We start from the raw sequence: 11042 nt of genomic DNA, 5'->3' as shown, positions 1-11042 counted from the left end.
CACAGAGCCACTTCCAGGATCTTTGACCAGAGATGGGCACCCATAGCTGAGACTCCCAAGACCACGCTGGCCAGCCTGGTTCCCTGGTGCCTTAAACCCTTGCAGGCTCAGCACTGCCCCAGGCTCTGGGTGCAGAGGCCAGGGAACCGAGGTGATACATTATGCCCTTAATAGTATCTGGCACAAAATGGGTTTCAACAGAGGTGAACTATTTTCCCTAATGGACACGAGCTTCCATAAATTCATAAGAATCTACACAAACTAGATTCTCCAGCCAAAGGGTCCTTAACCTTTAAACTGGGGAGGTACTGAAAGAAAGGTATAAAAATAAGGCTCCTGTATTTCCACTTTAAAAATATAAACACAGTATGTTCTGTTCAGGAAGCACTTTATTGCTGCTCCAAGTATAAGGATTTTCACTGACAGAAAAATCCACACTTAGAAAACCTCTCGCATAGCCTTGCTCAGCTTCTGGATCTTGGTTTTTGCAGACATATCGACGTATTTCTCTCCAATACGGACAATCATCCCTCCCATGATGGACGGGTCAGTCTAGGATAGAACACAAGTTGGAAACGTGAAAAAACACAGACGTTCCACTAACCAAACGGAACGAGGAGAAGTGCTCTGGAAAGTCTATGTGCTCCATAAACCTGAGACATGATTGTAACCAGAAAACTGGCAGGAGTGAAATTGTGAGTGGGATTAGTAATCATTTAAGCTGAAAATATAAAATTTCCATTATAGGCAAATTAGTATATATAGCAAGATCTAATTTCTCACCATCTTAAGTGTCAAATTAACCTGAGGAAACAGATCACATAATTAAAAACCTACCTTAACTTCCAGTTTCAAGACTTGGTTTTTACTCAGGAAGCTGTTCAGGACCGTTTTTAATTCAGAAAGAGTGGCTTCATCCAAAGGCTGGAAAGGACGAAATCGTCTTTTAAATTTCAGTAAAGCACAACAGAAACTTCCCAGCGTAAAGGAAAATTACCTCGCACACATCACCAAGACAGGCCTTGGGAATGGCTGTCGCTGTTGGGGACCCGTCTAGACTCATCAGTGCTGGTGCTGAGGGAGTGTGGGAGGGCCCTGCCTCCCAGGACACCTGGGGAGCTCCATGGGGTTCATTGCTGCCCATGGTACTAGCGGTGCAACCGAGAAATGACTGAGGGGAGACAACCCTGCCATGGCTAGAGTCCATTGTTTCCTTGGATGATGAGCTGCAGTGTAACCTGGATCTTTGATCTTTAAGACCCACGGTCACCATGCACTCTGGTGTCCCTCTCCACTCCGAGACGCACCACCGAGGACGCCTGGGCAGCTGGCCCACTGCTGCCATCAGCACAGCTCTGTGATCTGTCACACAGGGCAGGCAGCCCCACATTTGGACTCCTCTTGCCCGACTCTTACTCCCAGTCAGGTGAGTGTGGAAGAGTTCGCTGAAGGAAAGGCCTTTGACCTGTCACGAGTCCTACCCACTCATCCAGGAGTCCAAAGGTAGCAAAACCACCTTTACATCTTTGCAAACATCAGTATCTTTGGTGGTGGTGGTGAAATCTGTCAGTGTTCACTCAAAGTGTTACCTGCTGAGACCCTGAGGTCAAGGGCCCTATAAGCCCACCTTCCATTTGGACGGGTGCTGAGGGCGAGGCACTTTCTGTGCCACCACGTCCTTCAATCTGGATGACCCTGGAGGCCAGCAGCTGTTACTCCCACTTTATGTGTGCGAGAACTGAGGCTCAGAGTAGTTAAGAAGCCCATCCAAGCCCACCAGAAAGTGAGAACTGGCACCAATGTTTGAAATCAGTCCATTTCTAAAGTCTATGCCCTTAGTCACTAATCAAGGTACATGTTTTTTTGAAACAGTGGAAACTAATCACTGTAGAGTGACTTGCACTGGTGCCTGGGCATGGGGACAGCGTGGCCGTCGAGCTGTGATGACTCTCAGTAGGGCGTGTACTAAAATGTCCCTGCAACTGGCCCTGGCCAGGTTAGAGCATCGCCCTGAAGTGCTAATGTTGCGGGTTCCATCCTGGGTCAGGACACGTACAAGAATCAACCATTGAATGCATCAATCAGTGGAACAAATCCAGGTTTCTCTCTCTAAAATCATTTAATAAGATGTCCCTGAAACTGTCTGTGGGAGACGTAGATAGAGCGTCATTTAGACACTGGAAATGGTCACTCATGAAGTCAGGTGCTGCAGACACTGAGTAAACCTACCATGCTCTATTGTTTGTGATAGAACAACTTAATTTCCCAGGGCTTATTTCCTCACCTGTAAAATAGAGATGATTATACTTGTACTGTGCATGGACCTTTGACATTAAATAATAAATTATAAGAGGACCCAGCACATGGTGGGTCTCAGGACTTGGTGGCTATTACTACAGCCCAGTCCACAGGTCAGGAAGATCCAGGGCCTGTCTGCACCACACTCTCCCACTTACACCCCAAATATTGGGAACTCTAGTTTCAGTAAACTAACCTACATTGGAGCACAAACCACTACTTCCCAACACCTCTTAACCCAGCCTACAGTCCATATGAATAATCATTGGCTAGAAAGGCACTAACCAAAGCGCAGGCTCACAGAAGCTGGCAGAAAAAAGCAAACCTCCCATGTGACAAGTCACCTTTCCCAATTTCTTGATTTTAGCCTGTTTTTTCTTTTTTGTTCTGCAAAATGTGACACATGGGATGCCAAGGCGAATGCAGCAGCCACAGCCCCTCACTTACAGATGCAGTGGTCACTGTGCACGGGACTTCTCCACGGTGGACGCTCATCATGGTGGAAAAGGCAGAAATGACGCTGGGGGTACTGGTCAAGCGACCATTCTCAGCAAGCAAATCTGGGAAAGTGAGGGCATCTCAGTAACATGAAACTCACTTAAAATGGTTATCACAAGGCATATACTCAACCCCCAAACAAAATTTATGGCCTTAAAATATATTTAATGTTCTTCAAGAATGTGGAAGAGATGCAATTGTTATCCAATGGTTGTTTTTTTTAAAAAAGACTGCGCCAACATGCATTTAAATAGATAAGGGGTGTGTCTTACACAGATTTACAAATATATTTATATATTTTTTGCTTAATACCTTTACCCTTTTCAGCCAGCCCCCCAACCCCTCCCCCCTCTGACAGCTGTCAGTCGGTTCTCTGTATCTATGAGTCTGTTTGTATTTTGTTCAGATTTTACACATAAGTGCAATCATATGGTACTTGTTTTCCTCTAACTGGTTTATTTCACTCAGCATAAACACCCTCCAGGTCCATCCATGCTGTTACAAAGGGTAAGATTTCCTTTTTTACGGCTGAGTAATAGTCCATGGTGTAAATGTCCCACAGCTTTTTTATCCACTCATCTACTGATGGGCATTTGGGCTACTTCCAAATCTTTGCTATTGTAAATAATGCTATGAACATAGGGGTGCATATATTCTTTCCAATTAGTGTTTTGGGTTTCTTTGGATATATCTCCAGAAGTGGGGTGGCTGGGTCATAAGGCAGTTCTGTTTTTAATTTTCTGAGTTAACTCCATATAGCATTCCACAGTGGCTGCACCAATCTGCATTCCCACCAAGAGTGCATGAGGGTTCCCTTTTCTCCACACCGTCGCCAGCACTTGTTGATTTGTTGATGAGAGCCATTCTGACAGGTGTGGGGTAATATTTCATTGTGGGTTTAATTTGCATCTCTCTGATGGTCAGTAATGTTGAGCATCTTTTCATATGTCCACTGGCCATCTGTCTGTCCTTTTTGGAGAAGTATCTATTCAGGTCCTTCACCCATTTTTTAATTGGATTGTTTTATTGGTGTTGAGTTGCATAAGTGCAAAAACTTTTTAGTTTGCTGTAGTCCCATTTATTTTTTGTTTCCCTTGCCCGAGGAAATATATCAGAAAAAATATCGCTAGGAGAAATGTTTGAGACTTTACTGCCTATGTTTTCTTCTAGGATTTTTATGGTTTCTAGTCTAACATTTAAGTCTTTAATCCATTTTAAGTCTACTCTTGAGTATGGCGTAAGAAGGTGGTCTAGTTTCATTTTTTTGCATGTATCTGTCCAATTTTCCCAAAACCATTTATTGAATAGACTATCTTTGCCCTGTTGTATGTTCCTGCTCTTCTGTCAAATATTGACCATGAAGGAGGGTTTCTTTCTGGGCTTTCTATTCTGTTCCTCTGATCTATGTGTCTGTTTTTATGCCAGTGCCATGCTGTTCTGATTATTCAGGGTCTTTGTGGTTCCACATGGATTTTTGGAGTATTTGTTCTAGTTCTATGAAATATGCCATTGGTATCTTGATAGGAATTGTGTTGAATCTACACACTGCTTTGGGCAGTATGGACATTTAATGATACTAATCCTCCTGTCCACGAACATGGTACACGCTTCCACTTATTTGTATCTTCTTCAGTTTCTTTGGTATCTTACAATTTTCTAAGTACCGGAGTTTTACATCCTTGGTTAAATTTATTCCTAGTCGTTGTTTTTTATGTGACTGTAAATGGGACTGTTTTCTTAGTTTCCCTTTCTGACTTTTTGATAGTTTATTATTGGTGTATAAAAATGCAACTGATTTCTGGATATTTTGTATCCTGCTACTTTATTGAGTTCGTTTATCAGTTCTAGTAGTTCTTTGGTGGAATCTTTGGTGGAATCTCTCTATATAGTACCATGCCTTCTACAAATAATATTTTTCCTTTTTCGTTTTCAACTGGATGCCTTTTATTTCTTCTTCTTGCCTGATGGGTGTGGCTAGGACTTCCAGGATTGTGTTGAATAAGAGTGGTGAGAGTGGACATCCCTGTCTTGTTCCTGATTTTAAGGGAAACACTTTTAGTTTCTGACTATTGAGTATGATGTTGGCCGTAGGTTTGTCGTATGTGGCCTTTATTATATTGAGGTATGTTCCCTCTATTCCCATTTTGCTGAGAGTTTTTATCATAAGTGGGTGCTGAATTTTATCAAATGCTTTTTCTCCATCTATTGATACGATCACGTGGTTTTTGTCCTTAATTCTGTTTGTGTGATGTGTCACATCTACTGATTTGCCAATATTGTACCAGCCTTGCATCCCTGGAATAAATCGCACTTGATCATGGTGTATGATCTTTTTAATGTATTGCTGGATCTGATTTGCTAATATTTTATTGATGATTTTAGTATCTGTGTTCATCAGGGATATTGGCCTATAATTTTCTTTCTCTGTAGTGTCTTTATCTGGTTTTGGAATTAGGATAATGCTGCCTTGTAAAATGAGCTTGGGAGTCAGTCTTCTCTCCTCTTGAATTTTTTGGAATAGTTTGAGAAAGATAGGTGTTAGTTCTTTGAATGTTTGATATTTTGATCACAGCTTGCAATGTGATTTTCATATTTATGTCACAGATTTTAATGTTTGGCTACAAATCCTCAAATTAACACTGTCTATATTAAAAAATGATGACCTGGATACACTTTCTTTGGAGCTTGTATTCTGAGTCGACCGTGGGATTTGAAAAACAATCTGATGAACCAAAGAAGGCAAGTGTCTTCAAGGACAGAGGGACAGCCAGGCTACAAACCATTATGTTGATGTGAATCCCACTGGTGGCCCCACAGGTTGAAATACTATGAGATTAGATATTCTTACATCTCAGTATCTTTAGAAAGTGTTCCTCAAACTTTAATGCACAGATAATTCACCTGGGGAGACAGTGAAGGTGCAGGCTGGAGTGAGGCCTGAGAGTCTCAATGCCTAGGGCAGGTGATACTCATGCTCCTGGCCTACAGACTGTGTTCCCAGTAGCAAATATGCAGAGACTTGGGGAGAAAGATCTAATACTTACTGATCAGGTTGGACGTGAGGGGAGAGAACTTCTCTCTTGTGGTCATGTCATTCAGGCTTTTCACTTTAACAGAGCGCTTTGCAAAGGGATTCAAAATCGAAGCAGCCATTTTGGGTTCCTTCAAGATTTGCTAAAAGTGCAAAAAAGTCATTTCTTAAACTCCTTAGAGCATAAATGATCCTAGCCACCATACATATACTTCTTATGAATCATGTATTTCATGAATTCAATAAGCACTTTCAAAGCACAAAGAACATTTTAGGATCAAATAATTTTCTCTGCCTTTAATAATATACCACAGTATGATTTTTACACTTTTTCTTGAAAAACTTAGACACTTGATGAAATATCTTAAAATTAATTTTTGCTTTTTAAGAGAAACTATTAAAAAAAGTAAGCAGACCAAAGATCCAATTCATTGCACATTTTAATGTATTTAATATAGGTATTGCTTGAGTTTTTCACATACTAAGAGGATATTAGCAATGCCAACACTCAAGTGCAGACCTAAAAAGGTGCCATTCCCCTGGAGGGGTCTCTCTGCCTCAGGCTGGCCCCAATCCTGTGCTACCTCTTAGAGCTCAGGAGAAACAGCCCAGCCTAGGAGAACTCTATCAGCCTTGGAGGGAGAGTGGACAAGAAACAGGAGTGCAGGTACCATGAGACCACTGTGTCCACTTTGTCAATCACAAATGTCTGGATTCTGGGGCTCACGGCTGCTTCTATTTCTGTTACACTCCTCCATCTACCTTTCAGTTCCTATGTGAGCACCTTGTCCCTGGTGCCTGCCTGAGTCCTGTCCCTGATCCACTGCCATCTAATGAGAAACTGCAATGTGAATGGCTCCAAGCAACATTTTCCCAGGAAAATTGCTGGCCCATTCACGTTAAAAGCACTCTGGAATCTGGGTTGTCCAATGGACAGTGACACCTTGTAGCATCCTCTCATTTTCACTTATAGAGTCTGGAGGTAATGGCCTCCTTTCTACCTCTCCATGTCTTCACTGACTTCCAGCTTTAGTCAAACCCCATCCTAATGTCTACAACCCAGGTCATTCTCTCCATTGTGAACACCACTGTTGAGGTTTAAAATGGGAATCCATGACAAGTAGTGTGTGACCCTCATCACCTCCAAAAAGGCCTGTGTGACATCTAGTCTGCTCTTGCTATGACCCCCCCATGTGTCTCCAACAGTCAAGCCGTGGCTCTATGAGGACTGTAAGGGTTGATCCCATCAACACAGGCTGTAAATATTTATATAACTAGCCTGTGAGGTTTTTATCCCACCAAATGGTAAAACTAAAAAAAAAAAAAAAAAATCTTTAGAAATCTATGGATTAAAAATTATAAGAAATTCTTAAAACAATAAAAAAAGAGCACAACTTTCTCCGGAGAGTACGTACTGGACTGTGTTTCCCTCTCCTCCTCTAATGCAGAACTTACTGCCAGAGGTAAAGCCAGAAGTCAAAGGAGGGGACGCAAGGAAACGTGTGAAAATTACAGCAGAGTCTCCTACTTAAGTTATACGTGGGCTTTTGTTAACTTGGTTAATTTCTTCTTTTCATGTTGAAAAATAAAAGGAAAACTCTTTCCCTGCAGCCTCCCGGTCTGTCTTTGTCAGTCTGCTATCAGTGTGGAACTCACACACCTGTACATATTTTGCTGCCCAGCATGCTGTGCTCAGTCATGGCCCCTCACATCTTGGGAATAAAATAATAATTAAAATCAAGGAAAGGCTTCATAAGGAAAATAAATTCCCAGGAAAACAAAATCATATACTAAAGACTACTTTGGAAATACCTGGAATACAAGCATGGATTTTCAAAGGTGTCTTTTAATTCTCAATTTTTCTTATATTATCAGCTCATATTTCTATTTCTTCTCTTAGCCTAAGTCTTGGTTTCTAATATTAATATCCTTATATGTACATGTTTGTACCTATTACACAATAGATTGAGAATAATACCCAGTACTATCACTAGCAACATGAATCCAGCAAATAGGTTTTTCTCTCTCTCTTTGCAGTTCTTCTCTGAGACACACCTCATTAGGGATGCACAATCAGACAACTAAAGGAAACAATGCAGATTTAATAAGCAATGAGCAGGAAAGCTACTTACCGCTACTCTCAAAAGCTCCTTTTCCACTTGTTCCAATTTATTCTGTTTGGATGCAGCAGAATAAAGAGCAGTGGCATAGCGACCTTCCACACCATATACCTGAACAGGAGGCTTTAGAAAAGGGTGGGTCAGGGGAGGAAGGAAAAGGGAAATCAGTTAGGATCATAGTACAATGTCAACAGCAGAATTAAATAGTTATGATTTTAAAAACACATCTTGTACAAAGCACAGAACAGTTCAACTATGTTGTCAGAGAGCTATCCTGAATGGCAATTCTCAAACAAATTAGAAATATTTCCTTGGCCATGTCTATCAATCTTTAAGCTTCCATTTCCTCGTCTTATAACGAGGGCCTTTGGGGACACGGTGTCTAAGGTCCCTTTCAGCTTAACTATCTAGAATCAATTCCGTTAATTTTGGGATGAGCTTTGCTTCCTTTGAATGCAGTACTATTTGGTTTCAAGTATGGGAGGTTTTTAACACTGACAGAAGTTTTGAACATGTTAGAGTCATAAAAACAGGTGTTTATGAAACATATACCAGCACACTTCACACGTGTCTCAGTAAGCCTGTGAATGTCTCTCTCACAGCCTCCCCAGCAAAGCTCACTTCGGTGGAGCCTTTAGCAGTTTACCATGAGCCTCAAGCTTGACTTGTGGTTTTCACAATAAACTAGACTTTCTCTGCACACGGCCCTCGGTGTACGGCCACATACTCCAGGTGGTGCCGCTTGGCCATATAGGAGAAGCTCAAGCTCTGAATGAGGTTTAGTTCCAGTGCAGCTCTAGGACCAAGCTGAGTAACCTGTGAAGTCTTCCCATCACTGTTCTGAGGTTTTAAGAAATTCTCCCATTTAGAGGTTATGTATGGGCCTGTCACACAGCAGGCATGCAACATTATTTGTTCTCTAGCACCATGCACACAGCACGTTTTGGGAGCCACAATTGTGCAGAAAGGTTTAGGCAGGAACTATACAAAAGTCCAAACCCTGACGGTGTTGCTGCTCATCTCTGCTTTATAATGACAACGAACAAGCTAACCTACCCGAACCAGCTTGGCAAACGGCCTGGCCACAGACGTACTGAAGCACCGCACCTTTAAAACAAAGGGAAGCAGGTCAAACTGAAATCACTTGAGGAATTTCTGCATTTGAGCCAGTAAGTCATTTCGAATATGACTCTGGCATGGTTACTTTCTTCTGTTTCTTTGCATCATCACATGGATTATATGAGGGTGAGCTGTTCTTTACCGGGAGTGAACCTCCCTGTGCAGAACCATCTCCAGTTGCTTGGGAAACTGCCTTCGCACTGATGTGCCCGTTTGCTAGGACAGGCTGAGTCTGGCACTCCAGAATAAAGAGAAAACACGAATTTCCATGAAATGCATGTTTCAAAAAACTTAAAGACTTTTAGCATTTATATTACCACCCTTGAGTAGGATTTTAATGCAAAGTGGCAGGATTCCAGTCATGATTTGCAAGGGAGGTGCCTTCCCAGAATCCAAATGCTGTCTGAAAACAAGGCTTATTAGCCCCGGGTATGAAGCAGAGTCCGCTCCGGTCCTGAGACCGTCTCCTCCAGGGAGGGACGGCGGTGGAATCCCGTCTTTAAAGCCACCTGCAGGGGCACAGGTCACCTTCAAGTAACCCCGACTCCGCAGTGCCTACCACAAACCTGGCTGTGACGGTTAGAAGGCTTTGTAAGGCGTATGAACAGCTACGCGAGCTGTCAGAGGTCGCGCCGGGTCAGGCACCGCGTGGGCCCGCAGCGCCAGGGGCACGACCCTCCGTCTCCCGCGAGACTCCGTGGGCTCGGGTCTCAGCGCTCCCCTTTCCGGGCCGAGCAGCCCAGGACGATCATTCAAACGTTTCTGTCTCATTTTCCTTATGAAAATGTGGATGTGCTTTACAAACACCCTTAGCACCACCGTGACCGCCGACGCGTCTCCTCACGACGGAGGGGATCTGGGGCCGGGCCGTGTCCTTGGCTCGCCCCCCGGGGAGGCCGGGCGCCCCGCTCCCGGGCCCTCAGCCTCTGCGCCCCGGGGCTGAGCTCGGAGCATGCCGAGGTCAGGCCCGCGCAGCCCCGCGCCCCGGCCCGCGACGCCCCGGGGTGCGGATGCGGGGCCCCCGGTCATCGCCCCCACTCGCCGGGCCCTACGGCCCTGGACGGCGGCCACGCTCCCCCAGCCGTGGCCGCGCCGTGGCTTTCAGGGCGTGGCGCGGGCCCCCCAGGAGGGAGCCTCCCGCTGGCTGCCGGAGCCTCCGCGTCTCACCTGCCGGGAGAGCCCGGACACTGCCGGGGAGGCCATCTTCACGGGCGGCTGTAGGTCAAACCCGAGCCGGGAGGGAGGCTCGAGGGCGCACGCGTGCGTCAGCGTGGCCGCTCGGCCCGCCGGGAAATGTAGGCGGAGGTCGTCAGGCCGCACGCGCAGGCACCTGGCGCCGGCTGGGAGCTGTAGTCCCCGAGGCGGGCAACGCTGTAGGGCCGGGCCTGGGTGCGCCGCGGTGGGGCGCAGGCCCGCGCTGAAAGGGAAGCCCTCGCCTAACGCAGTGGCCCCACGGTGGACCGGGTCTAGTTCCCACGCTTCAACTTCTCCACTTAGATCAATACGGCGCCTTTTGTTCCGTGTCACGCTCCTCGCTAGGTTCTTCACCCCTTCTTCCACCCCCCGTGTGTTCCGAGCTCAGTCCCTCGCGCTGTTTAAAAACGAGCGCGCGGGCCAACCAGCAGCCCCGCAAGAAGCGAACCTCGGCCCCCGCAGCAGCCCCCGCGTCCGGCACTTGGGAAGTGCCTGCCCCTCCCTGGCCCCGCCGCGTGTGACCCGAGGGAGCCGCTCTCCGCGGGCTGGGGGCGGGCGCTGGGGGCGGGCGCTGGAGCCGGCGCTGGAGCCTTGACTCCCGGCGGGCGAGCGGCGGCTCTCGGGCCTGAACTAGGGCCCGGGGTGGGCAGGTGGGGCGCTGGCACCGAGGGCCCGCCGTCAGCCGGCGTAGCAGCGGCCTTGCCCCTCCGGCCCCCGGGGGGCGCGCCCACTCCCTCTCCCGACCCGGAGGTGCCCGCCTGGAATAACGGGCTCCTTGGTCA

The 11042-nt window shown here is 46.1% G+C and overlaps 1 protein-coding gene across 1 annotated transcript; it reads right to left on the bottom strand.

Annotated features, from left to right (window-relative positions):
• Positions 1–371: 371 nt before the first annotated feature.
• On the bottom strand, positions 372–10779 carry ATP5PO (ATP synthase peripheral stalk subunit OSCP). The gene is made up of 7 exons (XM_081137619.1): positions 10234–10779; positions 9004–9054; positions 7960–8070; positions 5841–5970; positions 2746–2858; positions 838–924; positions 372–552 (listed from the first exon to the last, which is right to left on the bottom strand). Exons 1-7 carry the CDS (start codon positions 10267–10269, stop codon positions 439–441), a joined length of 642 nt encoding a protein of 213 aa, XP_080993745.1. The 5' UTR covers positions 10270–10779; the 3' UTR covers positions 372–438.
• Between the last annotated feature and the right edge of the window lie 263 nt (positions 10780–11042).

This window comes from Miniopterus schreibersii (assembly GCF_964146895.1).
Source record: "Miniopterus schreibersii genome assembly, chromosome: 5".
In the NCBI taxonomy this organism is placed as follows: Eukaryota; Metazoa; Chordata; class Mammalia; order Chiroptera; family Miniopteridae; genus Miniopterus; species Miniopterus schreibersii.
Note: the sequence above shows the minus strand (reverse complement) of the source record. Positions and strands in the feature narration are given on the sequence as shown.

What these genes read in the sequence shown, in the direction of transcription:
- ATP5PO (XM_081137619.1), bottom strand. Translation starts at nt 10,269, where the DNA reads ATGGCCTCCCCGGCAGTGTCCGGGCTCTCCCGGCAG. An exon ending in GCACAGTGACCACTGCATCT is followed by an intron (nt 925 to 2,745) that starts GTAAGTGAGGGG and finishes CGTCCTTTCCAG; the next exon opens with CCTTTGGATGAAGCCACTCT. An exon ending in TCTTGAAACTGGAAGTTAAG is followed by an intron (nt 553 to 837) that starts GTAGGTTTTTAA and finishes GTTCTATCCTAG; the next exon opens with ACTGACCCGTCCATCATGGG.